The sequence below is a fragment of the Cavia porcellus genome, unplaced genomic scaffold (genome assembly GCF_034190915.1).
Source record: "Cavia porcellus strain 051 isolate PalLab524CR breed Dunkin Hartley unplaced genomic scaffold, mCavPor4.1 scaffold_1, whole genome shotgun sequence".
Taxonomy (NCBI): Eukaryota; Metazoa; Chordata; class Mammalia; order Rodentia; family Caviidae; genus Cavia; species Cavia porcellus.
Window position 1 is genome coordinate 197,733,082 of NW_026947484.1, and position 27,344 is coordinate 197,760,425.

General features: G+C 34.5%; 1 protein-coding gene and 1 non-coding gene across 5 annotated transcripts in view; both read right to left on the reverse strand.

The window, feature by feature from the left end:
• Positions 1 to 27,344, reverse strand: part of Rc3h2 (ring finger and CCCH-type domains 2) — a 51,208-nt gene that overhangs the window by 22,231 nt on the left and 1,633 nt on the right. For 3 of the 4 annotated variants that reach the window (XM_005004037.4, XM_003470798.5, XM_023565477.2), the window contains exons 2-9: positions 22,260 to 22,557; positions 19,380 to 19,497; positions 16,796 to 17,029; positions 14,489 to 14,664; positions 9,382 to 9,582; positions 8,051 to 8,183; positions 7,819 to 7,937; positions 6,149 to 6,261 (exon numbers count right to left, since the gene is read on the reverse strand). In XM_005004037.4, coding sequence (XP_005004094.1) covers positions 6,149 to 6,261; positions 7,819 to 7,937; positions 8,051 to 8,183; positions 9,382 to 9,582; positions 14,489 to 14,664; positions 16,796 to 17,029; positions 19,380 to 19,497; positions 22,260 to 22,490 — 1,325 coding nt within the window. In that variant the 5' untranslated portion in view covers positions 22,491 to 22,557. Of the gene's footprint in view, positions 1 to 6,148; positions 6,262 to 7,818; positions 7,938 to 8,050; positions 8,184 to 9,381; positions 9,583 to 14,488; positions 14,665 to 16,380; positions 16,467 to 16,795; positions 17,030 to 19,379; positions 19,498 to 22,259; positions 22,558 to 27,344 lie in introns of those variants that run through there. The other variant, XM_063227090.1, reaches the window with a different exon arrangement.
• Positions 8,268 to 8,378, reverse strand: LOC111757123 (small nucleolar RNA SNORD90). Its single transcript, XR_002791502.1, has one exon. It is a non-coding gene; the product is annotated as a small nucleolar RNA SNORD90 (small nucleolar RNA).

Sequence of the window (27,344 nt, forward strand, 5' to 3'; positions counted from 1 at the left end):
ATCTGAGCAGCTTGGACTTGTAATCTGAACCCCATCCTTGTTTTCTATTTCTTTCTTTCCTTTTTTTTTTTTTTTTTTTGGAGATAGGGCCTCACTCCATGTTCAGGTTGGCCTTGGACTCACAGCAATCCTCCTGCCTCAGTCTCCTGAATGTTAGGATATAGGTTTGCACCACCATGCCTGGCCTTCCTATTTTTTCTTTTTTAAAATTATACATGAGCTGTGGGCTGGGTGTGGTGGCTCAAGCCTGGAATCCCAGCACTCAGGAGTTTGAGGCAGGAGGATCATTATGAGTTCAAGACAAGTCTAGGCTACAAAGAGAGGTCCCAGCCTGAACTGCATTGAGAGACCCTGTCTCAAAAAAAAAAAAAAAAAAAAAAAAAAAAAAAAAAAAAAAAAAAAATGTATACACAAGCTTCCTCAAGTAATTCCTCCCTTCTTTACCCATTTTAAAATCCATTATCCACCATTAATCCCTCCCTTGTAAATCCATTTAACTCACTGGTCTTATGCATCCTGCATTAATTTGGTAAAACCCTAACCAAATGCTGCACTTACTCTGTGCCTGTTCCCAAGTAGCTACATGCTGGTAGAGGCAACTTTTTTAAATGGCCAAACAATTCATTAACATAATTCTTTACTAAATTTACTTTCCCAGCTCTACCATTCTTTTCCTTTTCACTCTCTAAAGCCGCTCCACAGCCTATCATATTGTCTCCCACTTAAGCAAGATGACAGATGAAATCGTTAGAGAATTATCTAACAACAGTTCCACTAACCTTTCTGCATCTGTAATCACACAATCTCCCTAGGAAAAAGGACAAAGAACTCCAGTTTCTAATAAAGCCAATTTCTCCACTTGTGCCTCAGGTCTCAACACCTCACTCCTATCTTTCTTTCATGTTCCATTACTTAATTCCGGTTTCTGTTATTTTTCCTAATCATTATCTTGTATCATTTTTCTTCTGAGCACCAGTCATTACCAGATATTATGCTTTATATTTATGTGTTTTATGCTAGTCTCCTTTAGTTCAATGTTAATCCAGTGAGGTCACACTTTGCCCTTCTTATGTACTACTCTATATTTAGTGTATCATATAGGGTCTTGTGGATACTAGGTATCTAGTAAATATTTGTGGTATGAATATGGAGTAGGTTTTAACCTTCGTATGGCCAAAAGAAAAACTTATTTTCTGTCTCAAAACATTTACTATATCAGTAGAAAATATTACTTTGTTACACAGGCTCCAAACCTTGGCTCCTGGAACCTGCTTTTCTTTTTTACTTTATATTCAATCTATCTTGGCAGCTCTATTTCCAAAATGAATCCCAAATATGACTGTTTTTCATCATTTCCATAGCTACAGTACTGTGACCATGCTACCAAATTTATATCTGATAACTGTAGCAGTTAATTGGTTTCCATTTATATAGGCACCACAGTGACCTTTTTTTCTTGCAGTACTAAGGATCAAAATGAGGGGCACAGTAACATTAAGAGACATTCCCAGTCACCCTTCCTTTTATTAGAGGCACTGGGGATTGAACATAAGGCCTTCATACTGAGTTATATCCGTATCCCTGTTCTTATTTTGAGACAGGGTCTAAGTCACTAACTGCCTATGTTGGCATGAACACAATATTCTTCCACCTCTGCCTTCCAAATGCTAGGACTGCAGACGTGTATCACACACTGCCCCCAGCTCCACAGTGACATTTCTATGACAAGTTAAAATTTCATTGTTCCACTTGAATAAGCCCTGTAATCATTTTCGGCTACCACAAAACTAACATTCAAATTTCTTGCTGTAGCCTACCAAACTACTGAAATTATTTATTTCCATGTTTACTGTTCCTTTTTCCCCACTAAAGTCCTTCAAACAGTACTGAGCACATAATGGTCTTTTATAAACATTGTGGGGAGTTTTGACACTTCTCAGAATGCAGGAATTCTTGGAGGCAGGATTTCAACATACATTCTAAAGAGAAACTGTTGAGCATTTATATTTTGTTTGGTTAAAGTGAGAAGAAAAAAGCAGGGATAAGGGGCTGGGGATTTAGCTCAGCAGCATAAGCACCTGCCTTGCAAGCAGGCGGTCGTGAGTTTGATCCCCGGTACCAATAAAAAGATTTTTAAAAAAAAGCAGGGATAAAAGTAATTTATCTAAGTTAAATAAATATTTATTGACCTTTGTTGAATATTTTGTTGAAACATTTGAAGTTTGTTACGTGAACTAAAGACACTGTATTCTCAAATATCCGAGGTAGCAACATGTATGTATGTATGTATTTCTTTATTTTTGGTACCAAAAATGGAACTCACAACTTTGTGGCTTGCCTGGCAGGCACTGTGTCCCTGAGTTATGTCGTTGGCCCCAGCAACATGTATTTTAAACCAAGTTGATATAATGACAGCATCTCCTTCTCTAACCCTTTGAATGGCCCCCATTTGTTTGTTTTAATAGCAACAGAAAACTGTCACACTGGTTGGAAATAAGAAATAAAAACTAGATTATTTGTTTTTGTGGATACCAACATATTGAGTTTATATGATAGATTATTTGCTAGATACATGAAATATAAAGTTGAAAAACCCGTGGATAAATTAAGTCCAGTGAAAAAAACACGCATGTAAATAAACAATTGCGGGCTGAGGATTTATCTCAGCGGCATAAGCACCTGCCTTGCAAGCAGGAGGTCATGAGTTCGATCCCCAGTACCGATAAAAAAATAAATAAATAAACAACTGCAAGAGGGTAATTTTACAACTATTAGTTATAATTGCTACATATAGTGTTACTCTGGTTTGAATATGTTCATGTGTTGGAAACTTACTCCCAATCCTTAACACAGAATTGGGTTTCTGATAAATGAATGAGTTGAACTTCCTTTCCCTCTATTTTCCTTTCCCTCTCTTATACATTGATTCTTTTTGCTCTTCCGCATTCTACCAATGCGATCATCCAGCAAGAAAAGTCTTCACTAAACGTGGTCTTTCAATCTTGGACTTCCCATTCTCCAAAACTGTGAGTCAAGTACATTTTTCTTCTCATAAATTATCCAGTCTTGAAATTCTATTATAGTAACATAAGATGACCTACAACAAGTTCTGCAGTAGCAAAATGAAGGAAGAAATGAACAGTATGAGAGCAAATGGGGGAAGTATGCTGAGGGAAAATATATGAATATAAACAGAAACAGCTTTCCACACAGAGAAAAGAGAGGAAAGCACATAAGAGAAGAAAATAGCATCAAAAGAGGAAAGAAAAAACAAATTCATACAGTAGCAAATCAACAGTGATTAACTGGATGTACCTTAGACAATTATTTAAAATAATAATCCCAGAAGGTAAGGTTTAGACCAGATATTGTGCTATATGAGAAAGTAACCAAGAATCTGAAGCCAGACATGGATACCACTAATATTTTTATTCAAAATGCAAAAGACTCAGTGAGACACAGGGAAATAGCAGGTAAAAAGTCAATGAAAAAGTAAAATAAATTGGGTTAACATATGAAAAACTAAAAATGGCACCAGACCTAAAAATTTGATCAATTATTTTAGCTATTATCTTTATTACTATCATAATTCTGGTAAAAGATAGTAAGGTTTAGAACCAAGTCCTGGAGAAAAGAGTAGAAAGTTAACCTGAAGAAATATGAAAGAAGCAACAGATTTGGAGCTGGGGTACCAACTGATGATAAAATGGCAATGAAACTATATAGTTTCCACTCTGACATATTTTAATCTAAATACTTCCAAGCAAGGTCCTTTCAAAAGCTCTATTTTAGCTAAAAACCTCAGTTTCAGGTATAGATTAACTGAATATATCTCCTTTAATCTCTATCTTGATGTGAAATTCTATGTAGAAAGAAAGATTAAGCATAAACAACAATTTTCTGAGGATTCTTGAATCCTCTCTAGGTTCTTTAAGGGAAAAAAAATCAAAAAGAAAAACACGTCGTAATTCTTTTCTGTAAAAACACTACTATTACAGAGCTCATGATATGCAGGGCTGACTGGTAGCAATGGAAAAGGAAGACAACAATAAATGACACAGACATAGTATGTAGAACTTACACTTAAGTGAAAGTTAACGGCACATGCTAGTTTTGTATTTGCAGACAAATATTCAATAAATGGATCAGAGTTGCATGACTATGGCATGTGGACCAAAGTTGTTTGCTTTTGTAAATAAACTTTATGGCAGTGTCCACTTTACACATTTTGTGTGGCTTTTTTGTTGTCATACAGACTTGACTTTCATAATGAAATTATGTGGTACACAAAGCCAATGTTATTTAATACTTAAGATTTTCTAGAAAGCCTGTCAACTTCTAAAATACACCATCAACTGATTATAAATGTGATATATGTGACAAAGAAGAACCTGGTTGTACAAACTCGTGAAAGATCAGATTCTCTTAAAAAAAAGTGAAGGACTGCCAGGGATTTAGCTCAGTGGCATAAGGCCTGCCTGACACGTGTGAGGTCATAAGTGCGATCTCTGTTACAAAAAAAAAAGGGGGGTGGGGATTGGTAGACTAAAAGCAAATACAGGTTAGGTTAGAAGAAATAATATTATATGAAAAACTTGAAGGAGTATGGTACCATACAAGAACTGACAGTAAATCAGTGTGGCTTGAGTATAATGCAAAATTAGGAAGTGCTGTGACATTAGATCAGAAAGGCAGCCCAGGTTAGAAAATGCCACAACCCAGATTTTTGCCCTTTTTTTAAAATCTTATTTTAGTTTATTAATACATGTATATACTAAATATTGTTTACTTTTTTGAGTGGAGCTGGTACATGCACATAACCCATCACAATTCTTTTTCTTCATCCCCTATTCTACCCTACCCTCCATCTCTTTCTTGATTCCTTTTCCCTTTAAGAAAGATCTCCTTACTTCCTATTCCCTTATTATTTTGCTCTTTATTTTCACTGAGTTTCTCAGATAAGATAAACTATGTGATACGTAACTCCGTGTGTCTGATATATTTCACTCAAATTTATGGCCTTAAAATGTATCCATTTTTCTACAAATGATTCTAGTCTATTGTGCTTTATGGCAGAATAGGACTCCATTATGTATAAATGCCACATTTTATCCATTCATTTGTTGATGGACATACAGGCCACTTCTAAGATTTATCTGTTATGAATTGTGCAGCTATAAACATAGATATGCATATATCACTTTAATATGATGTCTTTAACTCTTTTGGGAAGATACCTAGATGGGGGATATCTGTGTCAAATGAAATTTCTAATTTCAATTTTTTGAGGAATATTCATACTGATTTCCATAGTGGTTATGCAAATTTACATTATCACCAAGAGTGTAAAAAGTTTCTTCTTCCTTGTAGCCTCACTAGTATTTATTATTTGATTTCTTAATGAGGGCCATTCTTTCCACAATCCAGATTTTCTATCTTAATCCTTAGGACAATGAGAAAATATCAAAGACAGATGCACAGGAGTAACAGAAGTTGAGCTATGATGATAAAATATTACTTTCTGATTGTGGCAAACAATGGGAGAGGAGACAGGCACTAGTTAGAAAGCAACAATGGATTTAAAAAAAAAGGATGAAAGCTATGACTATAAGGACACAACAAAAAAAGTTAAAAGACATGTAGGAAACTGAATTGGCAGAAATTGGTAAATGATTAAGGAGAGAAAGCTGAAGGATAAACAGTTGACAACAAAGTCTTTCATGAAATGGTATAGACATGGTGTGCAGGGCACACAAAGGAAGAGCAGGACAAAAGAATGGGAGACATAGGAAGAGAACATTAGCTCAGTGTAATGGTAAAGTGTCTAAAAGCAGGATGAAGATGCTCACTAAGAACTGATACACATGCCTACTGTTCAGCAGGTAGAAGTTCATGGTAGAAGAATCCAGGTATAAAATGATCTCAAAATAAGATCACTGGATAAGGTCTTAAATCACTTACCCTATTAATCTTGCATCCAGATTAATTTTCTAGTGGTTTCAAAAGGAAAGATTATTTTTGCAATCTAAAGAATCTAATATATAAACTCACTTGTATTTTTGATATATCACAGACTTAAAAACTATATAATGACAGTCTCTAATGACCAAAAATTAAAATTATGTGAAAGAAAATACTCAAAACTTACTTTTCAAGCTCTTCCTGAGAATGGGCAAAGGTACAATTTGTTCCTCGTGGACACCCTCCTTGCTGTCGCAAATCTCGGCACATGCTAGTTTTGTATTTGCTATTTGGCTGAGGCTATAAAAAGGAAAATATTCAATATATAGAAAAAAGATTTCAATTGTTATTCACCTTAGGACTTCAAACCTTAATGATTATATATGCAACTCTTTTTCACATTAGATTAGTAATTCTTGTTGTGAAACAACTACCATTCCATTGTTTTCTGTTGAGTGTAACTCTGAGATGACATTTTATATTCTGGAGATTATCTGAAACTGGTTTAAATTTTACATCTATTTGTCAGGCAACACAATGCCCAAGAAAAGAAAAGCTATGTAAGATTTTCTTAAGTCACTTACTGTTATCTTAAAATTGTGTCATCAAAAAAACTTTTAAACTGTATTTTAAAAAGCTGTATGTGGCCAATGCCCATAATCCTAGCACTTAGGAAGCTGATACAAGAATCATATGTTTGAGGCCAACCTAGGATACACAGTAAGCTCAAGGCCAAGGTGAACTACATGATGAGATCCTGTCTCAAACAAACAAACAAAACACCATAATCTTTGTTCAATTACACTTTCTGACCTAAAAGTGAAAATTACTTAATTCATTAGAACTTGGAGGTTTTAAACAATTATCAGGCTTCAGATGTGTAATTCAAACAAATAATGAGATAGAATATAAAAAAAATTGTAAATGCCATAATTTACATAAAAATTTAAGATATTATTGTGGTGACCCTAGTAAGATGAAAACATGACTTAATTCATATTTGAGTATTATAATGTCTAGTGGATAGAAGAGTAAAAAGGTAACAGACTCTAGCAGATTTACTCCCAGCTCGGTTACTGATAGTATAATCTTAGATGTTATTTAACCTCTTTAAGTTGCAACTTGCAAATAGCAATTACCTTACAAATAGCTGTGAGGATTAGAAATAATTTTATGTAGAGTACTATACATAGAAACTGACCCACAATAATTTAATGGAAGTTATTATTAGAATGAAGGATTTCTTTTAACTTCTTGTGAAGAATGAAAATATCTTGAAAATTCAAATTCCATACTTTTATAAAATGAAGTTTACTTGGGAGATGATAAAACGAGGGAAAAAGTAACAATTTTCCACAGAAGAAAAGAATTGGACAAAAAATTTAGAAGGAATCAATAACCTGTACTTGTCAAAACCATTTTAAAACTTAGTGAACTCATATCCAAGATACCCTCTAGCCTTTGCTATACTATGAAATACTTATTAGGTAGCTGTACTAAAAACTGAGCTTCTTCCAAAAGAATACAGACAATAAAAACTTCTGAGGGGAAAAAGGACATAGCTCTGTGGAAGAGTGCTTTTCTAGCATGTGCAAGGCCTTGGTTTCAATCCCTAACATCACACAAAACCAAAGCAAACCAAACCAAACCAACCTGAGAGAAAAGTCTCATATAGAGTCTATTAATAGGGGCCAGGAGTATAGCTCAGCGGCACAGTGCCTGCCTTGTAAGCATAAGGTCCTGATTTTGATTCCCAGTCCCGGCCAAAAAAGTCTATTAGCCAAATGGGTTGTTAAGATGTAGCAGATGAAACTGTTATAAGATAACAGCAGTCAGAAGTGCAATAAATGTACCTACCTGAGGTGTCTCATGGCCTTTTCTACTATAATTTTGTATGAAGTCCACGAGGCCATGCACCACTGTTTTAACAGCCACCATTGCATTCTCTAGCTGCTCCCAAGTTGGTGAAACAGCATCTAAAATAAATGTCAAGAGGATGAAGAAAAGGAAAAAGGTGTTAGCAGTAATTTTTGTAGTATTTACCTCAAAGGCAGACAAAGTACAAGCATGTGACCATTACCCCACAAACCTGGATTAGGGTCTATGTTTGCAAGCAGCTCTAAATGAGGCCTCAGTCTATTTAAGTTAGCTGGGTCACCTGTTCGTTGCAAAACAATTGTCAATTCCTGGACACTCTTTGCAAATGATTCTGGAGACTGCAGCTAACAAACAGAAGAGAGAATTATTTTACTCTGGTTCTTATAACACACTCACATTCAAACGCTTTCAAAACATCAGCTATGTAATAGGTTTGAAGTGTCTTCAGATTCCATAGAAAGAGTATCAATGATGAACTAAATTTTCACCTCAGAATCTGCCCTATGAAACTCATCATTAGACACTTAGAAAACATTTATAAATTGTATTTATTCCCTAGGATCAGAATATAGATAAACTTGAGACCTTGTATGCCTGTTTTTATGGTAATATCTTGTATCTGATTCCCTGTCACAGCCCTTAATTTTGAAAGTTAGAAAGTAATAAAAAAAAATCTGTAATCTTAGAAAACTCAGGATGGGGGCTGGGGATTTAGCTCAGTGGCATAAGCGCCTGCCTTGCAAGCAGGCAGTCGTGAGTTCGATCCCCGGTACCGATAAAAAGGAAAAAGACAAAAAAAAGCAAATTCAGGATGTAGAGGAAGGAGGACTGCTGCAAGTTTGATGCCAGCCTGGGATACACAGTGAGTTCAAAGCTATCCTAAGCTACATAGCAAAACACTGTCTCAAAAAAATACACAGGTAGATAGATAAAAGCTAGGTAGATAAGACCGACCAGGTGTGGTGATGCATGCCTGTACTCTCAGTATTTGAGAGGCTAAAGCAGGGGAACTGCTGTGATTTCAAGCACAGTCTGGAGTATATAGTGAGTTTAAGATCAACCTGAACTACACAGCAAGACTCTGTCTCAAAAAAAAAAGTTATTTTGAAATAGTTTCATATTTAAAAACAAGGAAATTTCCAACTATTTGTCTCTTTAGTTCTTTAAAATACAGACAGTCCTTCACTTAAAATGGTTTGACTTAGAATTTTTCCTTATAATGGTAGAAAACAATATTTACTCAGTAGAAACCGTATTTCAAAGTTCTAATTTTTTCCAGAATAGTTATATGCAGTATGATACTCATAAAATACCAAGTACTGGCACTAAGCTTATAGCTCTTAGTCATGTGGATCATCAGGGGAAACAATCAATATGCTATGGTGTACAATGTTGCAGAGTTTTATGTTTGGTAGGGTAAATACATTAAATGCATTTTCAATACAGATGAGTTTACCAGGATTTGGTAGATGAGCATCTGTACTCCAATACTTTTCAAAGTAAAAACAATGGTATAAAATCAGCATCTTTAATTTCACAAACCTTATCAATGATAGACTGCATGTGTGATTTATGAGCCAAGTCACCATATAAGAGTGAAGACCACTGCTCAGGTGAAATACGGAGTCCTGCTTCCATAGCAATATGAACAATTTGGGCATCATGTTCTCTGCGTAGTGCCTCGTAACTCCGAAATTCCTCCTTTAGCTGCATCAGGGAAGAGTCTTCGTCCCTTTTGGTAACCTAAAAAAGTAAAAAACAGGGGCTGGGGATTTAGCTCAGCGGCACAGGGCGCCTGCTTGCAAGCAGGCAGTCGTGAGTTCGATCCCTGGTACCGATAAAAAGAAAAAAGACAAAAAACAACAACAACAACAACAACAAAAAAAAAAAAAAAAAAAAAAAAAAAGAAAGCCAAAAAGTAAAAAACAAAAAAAAGTAAGAAAAAGAAAACTCATCAGAATTGATTTACTCTTTTTCTTCTAAGCCAATTAATTTACTTTTTAGGGGGAATAAGAAGGTACATACTTCATATAAGACATCACACATAGGAGATACAAACATAATACTTAAACCACAAATCCTTTTTGGAACAAAATACAACTTACATAACTAAACAAACAGTCCTTGCCATCAATGAGTTTAGCAGCTGGCGACAAAGAGACTAGTAAACAGAAAATTATAGTAACAATGCAATTATAAGGCTCTATGGCAACACAGAAGAAAGGCAATTAAATCTGACTGGCAAACAGAGGAAAGAGATTTCAGAAAAGGCTTCTCCCTGCTGAAGACTATAGGAACTACATCAACATGAACTATAACAAGGAACAGAATTCTAAAAAGAGTAGCAACCTGTAAAATAGAAACATAAAAGAGGAGAAGACCTAGTTAAAGAGTAAGATATAAGCCAGGCAAGAGTTCTAGAAGATCTTTTACTATATATTACAGTAAGAAATATCCTGATGTGGGGCTAGGGGTTTAGCTCAGTGTCATAAGTGCCTGCTTGGCAAGCACGAGGTCTTGAGTTCAATCCTTGTACCAAAAAAAAAAAAAAAAAAAAAAAAAAAAAAAAGAAAGAAAGAAATATCTTGATGAGAATGAAAAGCCACTGAGGAATTTAAGCAGAAAGTGATATAATCAGATTTACATTTCTTTCTTTTGTTTGTTTGTTTTTTGTCTTTTTCCTTTTTATCGGTACTGGGGATTGAACTCAGGGCTGCCTGCTTGCAAGGCAGGCGCTTATGCCGCTGAGCTAAACCCCCAGCCCCACAGATTTACATTTCAATAAACACCATATTGGTAGCAGCAGAGGCTTGATAAAGTTAGGTAAGCAAGAACTCTAGCAAATATGAATGGGGAAGTAGTCCAATGGTACAGTGCTTGCCTCACAGGAGCAAAGCCCTAAGTTTCATCTCTAGCATTATCAAAAAAAAAAAATCAAGGAAATTCAATCAATGAATAGACACATATAATAGCACTACCACAGGACAGTTAAGAATATTCTGCCACAACAAAAACTTTAAACTCTACTTGGCTTAAAATCAAAAGCTATACAAGTTATTCCATATTCCTATGAACTAAAGTAGTAAAGTTTTTTAATATATATAATTTCCACAAATAACTGATACACATTTATCCCTGAACTACTCAAACTTGATAATGACTAGTGAAAATCAAAACTTTGCTATGATTTAAAACATCTAAGACTAGTCCAGGTTCTGAAATTTAGACTGTACAAATCAGGTAAACTATTCAAAACTTAGTTTTCCTCACTGGTAAAGGAAAATAATCACAAAGCACCTCATTGGTTGCTTTCATTGCTGTTGTTGGTATATTAGACAACAGTAATATGCCTCCAAGAACACAAATATGGGGAAACCAAGTTACCGTTTGAGAATTATAGTTCACATTTCTCTTTGAGAATCCAAAAATACATAAGAGAAGAATTTGGAATACTGAAAATTTGAGCAATAAAATTGTAGATATTTAAGGAAGAATAGAAGCTGGGTATTGCAGTTCATGTCTACAGTTCCAGCACTCTGGGAGGCTGAAGCAGGAGGATCTCAAGATAGAACCCAGACTGGATAATATGATGATTTCCTAAGACCTGTCTTAAAATGCAAAAAGATGGGGGAATAAAGCTCAGTACAAAGGCACAAGATTCAATCCCTAGTACTGCAAAAAAGTGGGGTGGAGTAGAGTGAGAGTAATCTATATTCTACCATAACCTACTTAAACAAACAAACACAGTAGGTATCAACCCTAATAGTAAAAAAAGGAAAATTACTTAGGTAGTAGCACTCGGCACCAGATAGGGCATAGCGTATTCCCAAGCAGCATAACCACTAAACTAATGAAGGATATAGGTGGCTGACAAAGTCTACTAATGAACTAATATGCATCAAAACCATCTATGAAGCTTTGAAAGATACAATCTTAGGTCCATTGCATTAGGATTCCCAAAAATAACTAAGAAGTACATATAAACATTCAGATAAGCTCAGTCAGAATTTCCAGGGTCCCAGGACTGTGTATTTTTTTTTTTTTTTTTTTTTTTGGTGCTGGGAATTTAACTCATGACCTCACACTTGTCAGGCAAGTGCTTGTGCAGCTGAGCTAAATCCCTGGCCCTTTACTGTGTATTTTTAAATACACAGATGATTCTGATATGTACGTTCAATTGAGAACTACTGAGCTAAAAATGAGAATCATTACTTCCCCTTGTTCTGATTCCATACTTAGGTTTGATATGCTTTACAAGACAATACTTGTGGGAATCCAAAGCACTTAAAAATTGCACTTCTCAGGGGATAGGGGTATAGCTCAGTGACAGGGCACTTGCTTAAGAATATCTCTGGTTCCAGGGGATAGGAATCACATTTCTCATTACAAATTAATAAAACTGATACTCATTATAAATAAATTAATAAAATTGAAAACCTTTTGTATGTAATCTTGGTTAAAGTGCTCTTAATCTAGAACAAAGAATTTACAGTATGTGTTAGTCAGCTTTCTGCTGCTGCGACACAATACTTGACACCTGAAATTTAAAGGAAGCGAGGTTTAATTTAGCTCGCAGTGTCAGGCATTCCAGTCCACGATCAATAGTCTCAAAGGTACAACCATCACAGCAGAAAGGTATGGTAGGCCAAAGATGCTTAGTTGGAGCAAGCAAATTAACAGTGACAAAAAGGGGCAAAGGACCACGTACAGTAACCAAGGTCGCCCTTCTATGATGCAATCATACACATCCAGAAGTATTCTTTACCAATGCTCCTGATGGCTCCCAAGTTTATTGAAACAATTAAGTTTGACCTCCATACTACATACCAAATTTATTCTAAACTGATGAAGATGAGTAAAAGACCTTGGATAATGTTGAATTTGCAAAAAGTTACCCAAGAGATCCTCTGGCAGTTAAGTCAGTATATTATTTTATTCATTCAAATATTGTGCTTTAATATTTTAAACTATTTGGCAGTGTGCACTAAATAATAACATAAAACTAAAGTAACTTTCTAAACTACTGCTATTCAAATGGCAGATACATCAGCACCAGGTATTGGTGTATGATAATCATAAACCACAAATCAGTAGCAAATCTGTAAGGAAAAAAAAAACATTACATCAGCAATGCACACTCTGAAAATCTAGTTGGTCATTTCAGGATGACAAACGATCTGTGTAATTTGGCAGCTTAGCTAAAAACATGTTTGAGGAATCAGAGATTCATTATAATTGTTGCCTCCCTAAGGACATGGAATCAAGAACTCTATCAGGCAGATAGTATCCAAGTACAGTTAAGTATATCCATCCAAACACACTTACATCATCAATCACCTCTGATCTAAAACTAACAAGGAACTTTTTTGCTTTTGATTTGCATTATTTTTACTTTTGGGGTTTTAAAATGAGCAAAAAAGCCTAAATAGTCTTTGGTTTCAAATTTAGATGTTTTACTCTCACAGAGGACAAAAGACTTTTCTCCAAGTACTTGTGTCTATCTCAAGAACTAGCTGATAATCTACACTCTTTTTAGAAACTTACAGGATTTAGGGCTGGGGATTTAGCTCAGCAGTTCAAATGCTTGCCTGGTAAGCGCAAGGTGGTGAGTTTGATCCCCAGGTGTGGGGGGTGAGTGTTTCAAGTGTTTTTCTTCTCTTAGTGTTTTCTAAGAGAAGTGTTTTCTACTTCTCTTAGTAGTTTTCACTACCAAAGCCTACTGGACAATGACACTATGCTTTAAAATATTGTGTTCTTGGGGCTGGGGATTTAGCTCAGCGGCATAAGTGCCTGCCTTGCAAGCAGGCAGTCGTGAGTTCGATCCCCGGTACCGATAAAAAGGGAAAAAAAAAAAAAATTGTGTTCTTGGGGCTGGGGATATGGCTCAGAGGCACTGTTCCTCCCTAGCAAGTGCAAGGTTGTAAGTTCAATTCCCAGTACCAAAAAAATAAAATATTGTATTCTTTCCCCAAACAACAACAACAAAACAAACAAAAAACCCTACACAGAATGTAAAGTGGATCAATCCCTTCAAATTTAACTTTCTTGTCATCTCTAAAATACACAGGCCATTTTTAGGTTAAAGGCTTTAATCACTATAGACAGTGAAATAAAACCAATGGGTTACCAAAAAGAAAAAAAAGAAAGGGTTATAAAGTTTACTAAATCTAATGAAGTACAATATAGTTTCTGAACACCTTTTTCCTACTCCTACTTTTATTTTTATTTTTGTGGTAGTAGTACTGGGGAATGAAGCCAGGGCCTCTACACACATCCTCAACCCCCCTCCCTTTTTATGGTACCAGGGATCAAACCTGCAACCTTACACTTGCACTTATGCAGCTGAGCTAAATACCCAGCCCATTTTTTATTAAAACACAAAGACTAAATTACTCAGGCTGGGCATGAACTTGCAATCTTTTATGTCTTAGATTCCCAGAATTCTACATGCGTGCCATCATGTCTGGTTCTGACTCTGTTTTAAGATGACAAACATAAAAAATAAGGTTTACTCAGTCCACTTTCACTATCCAATTTTAAAATTTTTTCTGGTAAGAGTCTTAAGTTTATCAAACTGTTTCCTTATATTCTTTTTGTTCAGTGCCTCACATATAGGCATGTAATCTTAAGACAGCTGTTTAATGCTTACCTTAAAACACGAAGCTCGATACAGTAGTTGCACAACATGACCAATACTTGTTTTTGATGCCTGAGGAAATCTTGGTTCTAGTCTTTGCACAACAAAAAGTACCAGAACTTTCCGTGAGAGAGCAGAACCATCTTCTAATGCCAGCAACACGAGCTTCAAGGCCTCTTCTTGCATAGCTAGAAATATTAAAGGAACATGAGCACATGGTCCTGCAGATGATGTCTGTCAAAGATCCTTGGGTATTAGTTTGTGAGAGTTTGCTACCCACAATCTGTACTTAATTAGTACAAAGAGAATATAGGTTCTGAAATACCGTTATTTAAAAGGTAATGAAGCAGAAGAAAACATATTTCTTCCTAAATAACCAGAGAACAACACAAGTTAATATAACATATTAAGTTTGTTTTGTATGTAAATAATAGATAATAATATGAAGGTAAAATAATAACTCAGAATTCACAGAACTATTCTGACAATAACATGCAGCAAAAGACAAAGAGTAGGCTATGCATAAGATTGTTACTCTGAGCTGGGTGTGGTGGCAAGTGCCTGCCATCCCCACACTTAGGAGGCTGAGACAGGAGGATCACTACGAGTTCATGGCCAGCCTGAGATAGAGACTCCAGGCCAGTGTGAACTACAAGAGCAAAACTCTGTCTCCCCCAAAAAAGAAAAACAAAAACCACAAAAGATTGGTACTCTGTCTTTTTTAATTTTTAAAATTTTTACTTGTTTTTTAGAGCTGGGCAAAGAAATGCAGGGCTCCCTGCAGAGGAGGAAAGCACTCTACTACTGAGCCATGCCTCAGTAGTAGTATTTTACATATAATTTTAAAATGACAGCCTCTGGACGCAATAACTAAAGACGCAGTATCTAAAATATCTAATGTATAATGTAATCTGAATCAACTCATGATGGAACATCAGACAACTCTAAATTAAGAAACAGTCTATAAAATAAATTGCCTACATTTTTTGAGAACATCAATGTTATGGAAAATAAAGCAAGGCTGAAAATGGTTTCAGAATAATGACTACAAGGGGCTGGGGATTTAGCTCAGCAGCATAAGCACCTGCCTTGCAAGCAGGCAGTCGTGAGTTCGATCCCTGGTACTGATAAAAAGAAAAAAAAGAATAATGACTACAGAGATAATGAATACAGTAAGTGAAAACTGGATCTTACACTAAAAGAAAAGAAATCTCATAAAAGATAAAGCTACAATTGTACTACTGTATCACTGGAAAATTCTGTGAATCTGCTAGACGTACTATTTTTACATGAGTATTCTCGTTTTCAAGAAACACTGAAGTACTAAGGGAAGGGGCTGGGGGTTCAGCTCAGTGGCATAAGCACCTGCCTTGAAAGCAGCCAGTCGTGAGTTCGATCCCCGGTACCGATAAAAAGGAAAAAGACAAAAAAAAAAAAAAAAAAAAAAAAAAGAAGATGAAGAACTGAGGGAAAAGGCACATAAAATATGTAATGGTACTCTCAATGGTTCAAAAAGAATAACAAGGCAAAATCTTAAAAACTAGTGAATGTGGAGAAACAGCATACAGGAAATTATTTCCATTAAATTTTAAGCTTCTGAGTAGATTTTTTGAAATTTTATATATGTATGTATGTATTTATTTATTTTTTTGAGACAGGGTCTTCCTATGTAATTCAGGCTGGCCTTGAACTTGCAGTAATCCTTTTCTATCAGCCTCCCAAGTACCAGGATCACAGGTGTGCATCACCACACCTGGCCTGGGCTACTTTTTGAGACAGGTCTCACAAGCAGTCCAGACTGAGGATCAAAGCCAGGGCCTTGTGCAAATTACACAAACATGCTACCACTGAGTGATACCTCCAGCCCAATAGAGTTTTAAAGAAAGAACACAGGTAGTACTAACCATAAAAGAATCATCCTCTGGTAATGTTTTTTCAATTAATTTTTATGTTTCCCAAGTTCTAAAAACAGTCAAGAGTTTTTTTCCCCCTAGACAGAAAAAAAAAAGGTTTATCTTTTCTTGACTAGTTACTACCTGTGCAGTCTTACACCTCTTTCTAGTTCAGACTTAAGTTTTAAAAGTTGTAGCTATGTCTCCCATCTCAATGATGGCTTAAAATTAAATGAGAAATTTATTCTAAAACAATACAGGCCTATCTATCATACAGATTATGACTAACAAAAGACTCATCATTATGCCTAAATATGTGTGTTTAAATATAAATGAGTTGATTCTCAGGATTTTTACTTTGCTGTAGAAATTAGCCATCTCAAATCCTGATAATCAGTAACAAAGCTGACATGGTGCTGTATCTTACCTGGCCCTAGAAACTGGCATCCTCGAGCCCTGACAGCAGCCCACAGATTGGCAGATAACTGCTGAGGATTCTGGTGCTGTAGTATCAGTTCTGTTACAGTTCTTTCTCCAAGTGAACGGGCTGCTCGCATGGCTCTGACTCGACCTTCTTCCTCCACCAGCTGACAGTTTACAAGTGTCACCAATTTCCTTTGCATTGGACGGCTCAGTGCACTCTGGTTCAAACTAGCCACGCCTTTAAGAAAAGGGAAATACAGGGAACTAAACATTTTTCAATAAAAAACACTATTTTTCATTATCTGTCCTTACCATTAAAACACTAACAGTAACTATTTTGCCTCTGTTTTATTAACATTATGTATAAGGACCTAAGTTTTGTGACTTCAGATTTCATTTACATATCTTGTTTACTGGGTTGCATGTGTCCAAACACAACTTTTGATCTATTTAGTCTGTTTTCTATCTTTACTAAAGCAACTGAAGGAAAAGTCAAAGATGACTGATTGAAAATTTTAATCTAAAAATAGTAAGATTCTATTTTTTTAGTTCTAATTTTTTAATTGTACAACACATTAATAACACTACTTCATGACGAAATCTCACACCTTACTCATTTGAAACTATTACAGCAATTTTCTTCACATGAACACATTAATTTCTCCCACTCTATTTGACTGCTTGCATTAGCATACAGTAAGTATGCTATTTCATCCGTCTTAAGAATAAGTACTTTTTTATTGATTCTTCTTTCAAACCAGCAGCATCTCATTTCTTTCCTCCATTTCAGCAATTACTCCAGGATTGCTGCACTATTTCCAACTTCTTATTTCACGATCTCTAATTTCTATTTCAGTTAAGTTTTTGCTATCATGTCTCTCTTTTTTTGGTATGGGGGAGGGAATCGAACTCACAAACTCACATTTGCCAAGCAGGGGCTTATGCCGCTGAGCTGAACCCCCAACCCCTGCTAACATCTCTTGACCAAAACTGGTCTTTATCAGGATAAATACCTCTAATTTGCTAAACCCATAATTAAATTCTCTTTTGCTTATTTAACTTTTCAATAGCAATCAACACAGATAACACTTGTCAATCAACACTTTATCTGGGTTCAAAAACACTCCATTTTCTTAGTTTTCTTCATTTCTTTTAGACTTCTCTGCTGATTTCATCTCTGTCTTCTTTCCTCTTAATGCTAAGGAGACTCACACTACATTTCTTGTATTTAAACTCACTGGTCAGGTGATATGCAGTCTCATTACTTTAAAGACCACTAATATAGCAGTGACACAGTTACAGCTCACAGATCTTATCCGGTAACAGAAAACTCATATATTCACTGCCTGTTCAGTAACATCCAAGTGAATATTAGAAATCTCCAACTTACTATACCAAAATTTATCTCAATTTATCCAAACTACTTTTCACCAACTTGTGTTATTAACTTTACTCTAATAGCCTCTTACCTGATTATCATGCTTCTATACTTGCCTTTCTTTTTTTTTTTTGTGCCGGGGACTCAACTTGTGACCTTGCAATTGCCAGGCAGGCGCGTATGCCGTTGAGCTAAATCCCGGCCTTACATTTGCCTTTCTAAACAGAATTCTCAACACAGCAGCCAAAGTGATTCCTTGAACATTAGTAAGATCATACCACTCACTACTCTATTCAAAACCCAGCAACGAATTCCCCAATATTACACAGAGTAACAACTCAAATTTTTAAATAACCTGAAAGGTTACTTATTACTTGGCCTCCCCATTTTGTCCACTCATACTGTTTTATTTATTTATTTATTTATTTATTTATCTATCTTTTTCCTTTTTATCGGTACTGGGGATAGAACTCACTACTGCCTGCTTGCAAGGCAGGCGCTTATGCTGCTGAGCTAAATCTCCAGCCTCTCACTCGTACTGTTTTATTCCTCACATTTCTTCAGGCACATTCACCTCTTTCTTTTCCTTCAAGACACTAGGCATGCTTGGGATGTTACAACAGCTATTCATTTTGTCTGAAACTTCATCCTCAGAAATTATGTAAACTATTTTACCTCTTTCATCTCATTTCAAGTTCAAAAGTCACCTTCTTAATCAAGCCTACACTAAACATTTTAAAAATTGCAATTTACTCTTCTCCCCTTACCATTTCTAATCTCTCTAGCAGTATTCTTTTTATATCAATGAGTTTACTAAATAATCTGTTTTTAAAAATTATAATGTTTAATAAAGTTTTTCTTTTTTCTAAAATACAAATGTTATGCATGAGGACAGAAATATTTTTGTTTGTTTTGCTAAAGTATCTCAAGCACCAAAATAGTGCTTTGTCCACACTCTTTATCAAGTATGAAATAAAATGACTGACTTGGTCAGTAACTATCTATTACACTATTACACATGCAAGACACTAGGTACAAAATGATAAAATAAAATTCCATTTTTGTCACAGCAATTAAGTAATTTGCCACACTTGTACATCTATCTCCCACTATGGACTGGGAGCCATCAAATCAGTGATAAAAATCACTGTACATACTCCACTTACACTTACCAAGTCCTACTCACCATTAAAAATGTTTGTGAACATACCTTTACCTCCACTTAGCGGTTTTAAGTAGAGGGCCAAATCCTCAACACATTTCTTTGCAACTTCATAGTGTTTATTTTCACCTAGACTACTTAACTTTATTGACTGATGATCTGGTACCTAAAAAAAGAAAAGTTGCCCAACTACATTCATTCAGTTCATGAACTGTTGTTATACTTTATAAAAATCTTGGTAAATGTAAAATTAGAATACAGATATTAATATATCAAAGCCAAGTATCTCAATAAACTGCTTTCCTTCATAGCATTTAGCACCTCCTTGTTATACTATTTACTTACTAGGTTTATAACTTGCTACTATTTCTCCCTTGATAAATATAAGCATCACAAGACAGCATTCCCAATCAAAAGTCAAAACTTTAAAGTTTTTTTAAAAGTCAAAACTTTGGGAGTTAGATATGTAATTCAGTGGTACAGTGCCTACCCTAATATGTGCAAGGACCTGGGTTTGATTTCTAGCAACACACAGACATACATACACACAGACACACATACAAAGTGAAGCTGGGGTAAATACTGAAGCTTAAGGATTTCTATCAGTGTTCTTGAGAAAAGTATTTGACTTTTATACATCATAACTTCCGTATCTGTAAAATGAAGGTGAATATCTATATTTCATAGTGTCATTATTAAAGTGCGGTTTAATTCAATAAATATTTGTATTTCTGAAGTCTTAGGAACTAGGGACCCATCAGTGAAAAAACAAAATTTCTTGCCCTAGGGGGGGTTTACTTTTTAGTGATGCAACAGTCAATAAATATAAAAAGATAAATATACAGTTTGCTAGAAGATCAGTAAAAATCATAGTGAGGTTAAGGAGAGAAGGAATGTGAGAGAGAAGTTATAATTTTAATATGGGTTATGGTTAACATTAGGGTTGCATAGGGTTCCTTGAGAACTAAAACATTTGAGTAAAGATTTTTTTTTTTTTTTGGTCTTTTTCATTTTTATCGGTACCGGGGATCGAACTCACGACTGCCTGCTTGTAAGGCAGGTGCTTATGCCACTGAGCTAAATCCCCAGCCCCTTGAGTGAAGATTTAAACAGGAAAGAGAAGGAACATTCCAGGTCAATGATGATGGACCTTTTAGAGCTTTCAACAGGTAAAAAACAGCCGGCTGCAAAAAGGTGCCATAGGTTCACCACCACTGTTCTAGGCAAAGATAACATAACACTGATAGAAGTCCTGAAGCTTCAGCATTTACCCCAGCTTTGCTTGTATGTGTGTCTGTGTGTATGTAGCCTGTGTGTTGCTAGAAATCAAGATAAGTAGTAGAGAAAAGTTGTAGTAGAGATGGAAGAGACAGAAATCACATTAGACAGACTTTGTAGGCTATGTTAAGGACCAGGGTAACATTCATTCAAGTAAAAATAACACAGTATCTGACCTACTACAAACTCTACATAAACATTAGCTAGTATTATTGCAAAATATTCATCTATTTTGTTGGACGTAAAACATTACTGTTTCCAAGGGGAAACTGCACCATTAAGAAAAATATGCTGTCAATTAAATTACGGCATTACTGATTACAGAGGCACCTTAACTTCAGAGACTCTGATTATAAATACTGAAAATAGATTTTGTTTTAAAAGAAAGCCTCAAAAATTCACATACTAAGGGAAGAAATGGAGTATTTCTTTGAATTTTTTAATTAAATCAAAAGTTTTAAATAAATTTTTAATATAGTAGAAAAATTCTGACTTTGTTATTAATATGTGGGAACAATGTACAAAATTTCACCTTCTTCCTCCTCTGTAAAATTGGGAAAACTACCTGAAGAGCCACACTAAATCTACTATCATATGTAACTCAAAATATTTCTCATTAAATTAAAATTATTGTAAATCTAGGGTCTTGCTCTGACTCAGTAAAAAAAACGTAACATGAAACATTCATTACAAAGCACAAGAAACTGCAGAATTTAGTAGTGACACTCTGATAATTGGTTTTAGAAATCTTCAGTAGAATTTATTTTCTCATCTATAATATTATATTTTCTCACTGCTGAGACAAAATACTGGATAACCAAAGTTAAAGGTGAAAAGATTTATTCAGCTCAGTTTATAAAGGTTTCAGCTCATAATTGGCTGACCCCAAGGCAGGGTAGCATTGCAGACAGGCACGAAGATGAGAAACTGCTCATGATAGGCAGAAGGTAGAAAAGCAAGCCTCTTTCTGTCCCTGATATTGTGTCCAGTCTACTGGAATTAGGGTGGTGCCAAACCAATCAGCAGACTGATTTAGTAATCACCCACCCTTAATCCTAGCATTGCACCATGAGTCATTCACACATTCTAGATTTAGCCACCTCTGAAAAAGCCCCACCTATGACTGCATGAGGCTTTGGGGAGACATCTAGACACAAGTCATAATAATCCTAAATAAACTAGAGCTAAAAAGAAATTAAAACCATCTCCATAAGAGATCTAACTGACTGATTTCTGGAAAAAGCTTTTATATTTCTTTTAATATCATTTAAAGAATATTTACAGATGTGTATGTTTGCCAAAAACAAAAAAGGGAATAAAATGAAGATTTTCATCCATCAAAAACTACTTACATACATAAGCTTGAACCACAGTATTGAGGACAAAAAGAAATACCTAACTATAATGTAATTTATAGTTTTATGTAAGAATCTGACATTATCTAAAGAAAATGTTTTGAAAAATATATAAAGCCAATACATCACCTATCACAATGCTGGGTATAGAGTCTAGGTGCTTACACATGCTAGGGAAGCACAACTAATATTTACTTTTTATATCTCAATTATTACCAAACATAATTTTTACTCCTTATAAACAAAATTTGATAATTGTTACTGACAATAAATTAGTAAAATATTGCAAGTTTACCTGGGCTCCAACTAACTGGAGAAGTGCAAAGTTGACAGGAAGCACGTCAATGTCTGTGTTGATGGCAGTCTGGTCAAAAGGACAAGCTTTTCGGTGAAGTTTATTTAGGCAGGTCTTGCAAACAGTGTGTGAACAACCTAAACTGATGGGTTTGTGCACATTCTCATCAAATTCATTATAGCAGATTGGACAGGACAGAAATTCTGTCCACTGAGCTGCCTGCACAGGCATTGTGGAAGCTGGATGCTCGGGTTAGCAGTCTAGCAGATCATTATTTTGCTGTGTAGTGTTTTGTAAGCTGGAAATGTACAAAAGTAAGAATTAATTACATATGCATCAATCACCTTTCAAGAATTAACTGCTACACTGAATCATCATAACTCTAGAATTTGAAACACTTCTGAACAGTTTTATATACCTCAGATGTCTTTTAATCTATTTGCTAAATTAATTTTGGAGAAACTGCACAGAAACAATATACTAACTTTTCTTTTCAACTACTTTATATTTATATTGGTTGCTCACCAAAGCTTTTATCTATTTTTTTCTTAATGACTATAAAAAATAAGCAAATTAAATTTCTACATTTTTTTGGTACCCGGGATCAAACTCATGATCTCACACTTGACAGGCAGGCACTTATGTCACTGAGCTATATCTCAGGTTCAACATGTGTTTTATTGTTTTTTTTTTTTTCTGGTACCTACATTCCATTTTCAGGAACACAAATTATTTTGGATAGCTTGGGTTTTGTTTTTGTTGTTTTTAGTGTTTCTGTTGAGTAAACGCTACCCCAAATATATTACGATATGGCTTAAGAATTAGTGAGCTTGGAAAACTACTGATCCAAACAATAGTCATATGTGAAAAAGATAGCCTCCTGCATAGTGGCACACTCCTGTAATCCCAGCACTTGGGATCACTGCAAGTGATCACTGCAAGTTCAAGACCAGCCTGGGCAACACAGTGAGCCCAAGGCCAGCCTGAACCACGTAGGAAGACCCTGTCTCAAAAAGACAAAAAAAAAAAAAAAAAAAAAAAGATAGGCTTGCCACCTGAAAAAGGAAATCTTGGTCAGGACTTGACTTGGACGCTAATCAAGATATTGAAATTAATCAACACATAAGAGAAAATTGTATGACAGAGTCATTCATCCATAAATGAAAGAAAAATGCTAACAACACAGTACCAAAATAAAAACTATTATCTAAAAATTTTACAGTTCATTATAATACTTTTGACAAAACGGTATCATGTAGTAATTGACAGATATAAACAAAAGCCATCAGGACCAATAGAAAACTTATAGAAAAATAAAACATTTTCATCTAATAATTCTAAGTAGAAGAGAAGCAAAGTATAAATTTTTGTCTTGGTTATGATTATAATTTGCAGAAAACTATGTATGCATATGCTTAACACTTAAAAGGCACAGAAAATAACTGAATTTTTTTATTTCTAAGATTATAATTTGTTTCTATATATTATACTGCCTAATTTGAACTCTTTATATTTTAAAATTTTCAGTATCTTCCAATTCAAAACTTACGTAACAGAGCTCTCTAGTGAACACAAAAATCTGGGTATTTAGGGCAATTAAATAGCCAATACTTTATTTCATAGGAATGATCAGCAAAACAACTGTACTAGTTACTCTAAAGTTAAATGTTTTAAAAGATAGTCAAATTCAAAAGAGGAAACTATATAATAAAGCATTCACTAGCCTGCCCTAAAAATATTGTTTTAGCCTTCATTGTGCTTCTATGTTCACAAAAACCAAGACTTAAAAAAAAACCTGGTAAATGGAAGCCAAGATCTCTTAAAAATAAATAAATAAATAAATAAAATCTGGTAAATATATAAAGTGTTGTTATATAAAAAGCACCCTACACAAATGTTTTCTTTCACAACTAATGCAAAGTCTCTACTAACATTAAACTTGCCAAATCTGGAAAGATATAAAACGTTTTCCCTGTGCACTCTCACACTACCACACTAACTAAAGCCATCAATAAAAAAACCAGTTGGTTTGCTTCTGCTTTAGAGATGAGCACTATGCAGACGAACAAATCATTCCCTAAAAGTGTTTAACACATTTAATGTAGTTTTTTGGCTTCAAAATGATACAAAGAAAAATTGTGAATGTAAGCAAGACTGAATTTTACCTTAAACTTACTACTGAGAATCCTAAATTACACAATTCAAATTGATATAATTTTTTCAGAATGCCTATTTGCTAACAAAATGTTAATTTTGTGGGCCAGGGTATCACAGGCCACTGAGCAGCAGGAAACACACAAAGAGTAAATACTCATTCCTTACTTTTCCACAATCATCCAGTGTTTCAAATTACAGTATTTCAGAATCTATCTGATATTATGTTATAATAAGCCTTCATTATATGTGACTTTAGAAATAAGAACATCCAAGCTTTTCAATGTAATGCTGAGAAGTTTAACTTCTACCAGAAGTTAACATTTAAAAAAACTTGTAATAAAAATTAGGCAATAACTTTGTTAAATTTTTCTCACTGCTGTACATAAGGTTCTAACAGCAAAACTATAAACTTCTCTTATACAATGAGACGTAGTGTTCTTTTTTAAAAGAAGTCTCTCCTCAGTATTGTTATCAATAAATTCTAGATTCCTTAGGAGAGAAAATTTTCCAAAACAGAAAATTTAATGTAGTTTATTTTTAATATTTACTGACAGGGCTGGGGATTTAGCTCAGTGGCGTTAAGTGCCTGCTTGGAAGGGTAAGGTCCTGAGTTTGATCCCTGGTACAAAAAAAAAAAAAAAGTTTAGTGATGATAAAAAAGTACTTTTTTTTTTTTTTAAAGCACTACCTTATAAACTTACTTAGAAAAAAATTTTTTGAGACAGAGTGGCATTATGTTGTTCAGGATAGCCCAAAAACTTGCTATCTTCCTTCCTCAATCTCTAAAGTAGGTAGGGATTACAGTCTAGCACCACCCACTATCTTAGAAAATATTTTTCTAACTACCAAAAATGATATCCTATTATCTTTATATTTTGAAAAGACATACATAATGAACCATAAAGAGCTAAGAATGTATAAAACTTCTAGTGCTAAACATTTTATGGCTTACTCATGAAAGTCTAAATTATTATATTTTATTTCTAGTAAACACTGATGTATTCATCCTAAATAGCAGTTGTGAGTTCGATCCCCGGTACCGATAAAAAGACAAAAAAAAAAAAGAGTACACTGCAAGCCAAACAAACACTTTCATTTTCTGTTACTAGTCCATCATGTTCTGTAGCAAGTTCAGGATCAGAAGTTTATGTTTTTCACTGTTATGTGTACATACAAAGTAGTTTACAATTTTTTATGAGAAATAAACATTAGGACTCAGGTCTATTAATTAAAATAATCACGGTTTTCATTCTAGATTGCCCATGTGATGACTATACACTAGTGAAATAAGCTGTAACAGTACTTCTCAATTTAGAAAACTCAAAAATACAAATCAGCTTTGGACTAAGCATAATTTAGACCTTTAAAAAACAAGTAAACAAAATAATTTCCAAAGGAAATAATTTGTAAACCTTAAGACTCAGTATGCAAACATCAAAAGGATTGGCAAAAAAGCAATCTGAATTACAATTTTCATATGTGACTTAAAATTATGACACACAGTATATGAGACTGAAGTTTTATATCTTAAATCAGTTATTGGTTGAACTCAATTTTTAAAATACTTATGAGATATAACTTTCAATGCATTCTAATAGTGAAATCAGATGTTTCTATTTTAATATAACAATGTTTTGATTCTTTAGGTATACTTTAACTTAATACTTACTTTTGAGACAGAATTTAATTGCTATTTCTGCCTATCATGTAATAGCCATCAGATACTATGACAACTTTTCTTGTTTATTATCTTTGATTATTTTGGTTCTAAGAGGATAATGTGCCAAGAAATTTTCAGTTTTGTCATTTATCATGGTGCTTAAAGTCTCACACATGCTAAGTAAAGTGCTCTACTACTTAGCCACATACTCATATATGTAATTTTACTCAGCTAATTTATTTCTTGGAATAGCGCTGCTCTAGAACAGCACTATCTAATAAAAACATAATGGAGGGAATTGAAATGTAACTCAGTGATACTGCACACATTTAGCATGCTCAAGGCCCTAGGTTCAATTCACAGCACCAAAAAATTTACAAAAAAGCAATTAAAATTTTCTGGCAGTCATGTTTAAAAAAGGAAAAAGTTAATTTTAGTAATATATTTTATTTAATTCAACTTACCCAAAATCTTCCCAACACGTAGTCAATATAAAAACCATTGAATATTATAAAGAGAATTTTATACTAAGTATTTGAAATTTGGTGTACATTTTATACTTACAAGACCTGTAAAGTCACATTAGCTCCCTTTGAAGTTCTCAACTTCCACACTACTACTAATACTGACTAGTAATGAACAGTACAACTACAGATTACTCAAGATTATAAAGTAACACTCAAAACTTTTATTAAGGATGTTGAGGCAAAAGTCACACATAGGGCTTTCATAAAATGAGAAAACTGATCATAAAGATATAGCTGACAACATTCATGAGCCTGGGTGCAAAACATCAATTTGTTTTTAATTTTCAGTAGCTTTATCTCACGTGCTTCCTTCTTCCATCACGAGGAAGTGAAATTTCAGGCACTAATCCAACCAAAATGGTAAGCAAGTACTTTTTATGACCTTGTCATAAGTTTATGTAGCATTCTTAGTTATCATGTACAATTTAGAAATTCTATTTTTTAACACAAAATCCTAAATGTAAGGAAAAGTGCTTTTCCAACTGGAAGAGAAGCAAATTACAAAAGCAGAAAATGAATTAATAAACCTACATGAACAAAGAACATTAAGTCTTCATTAAGTCTTCTTACATGTCAGGTTAACACAACCATCATAATATATAGGAATAACTCAAAGGATCCAGTAATGAAAATATCTGCAATGAGATCCTCAAAGAATAAAAGCCTATACTATCTGCTTTTTCTAAACATGACTGGAACACATGTTCAACGTTTTGTCCTAGCAATTTTCCAAACGCTACA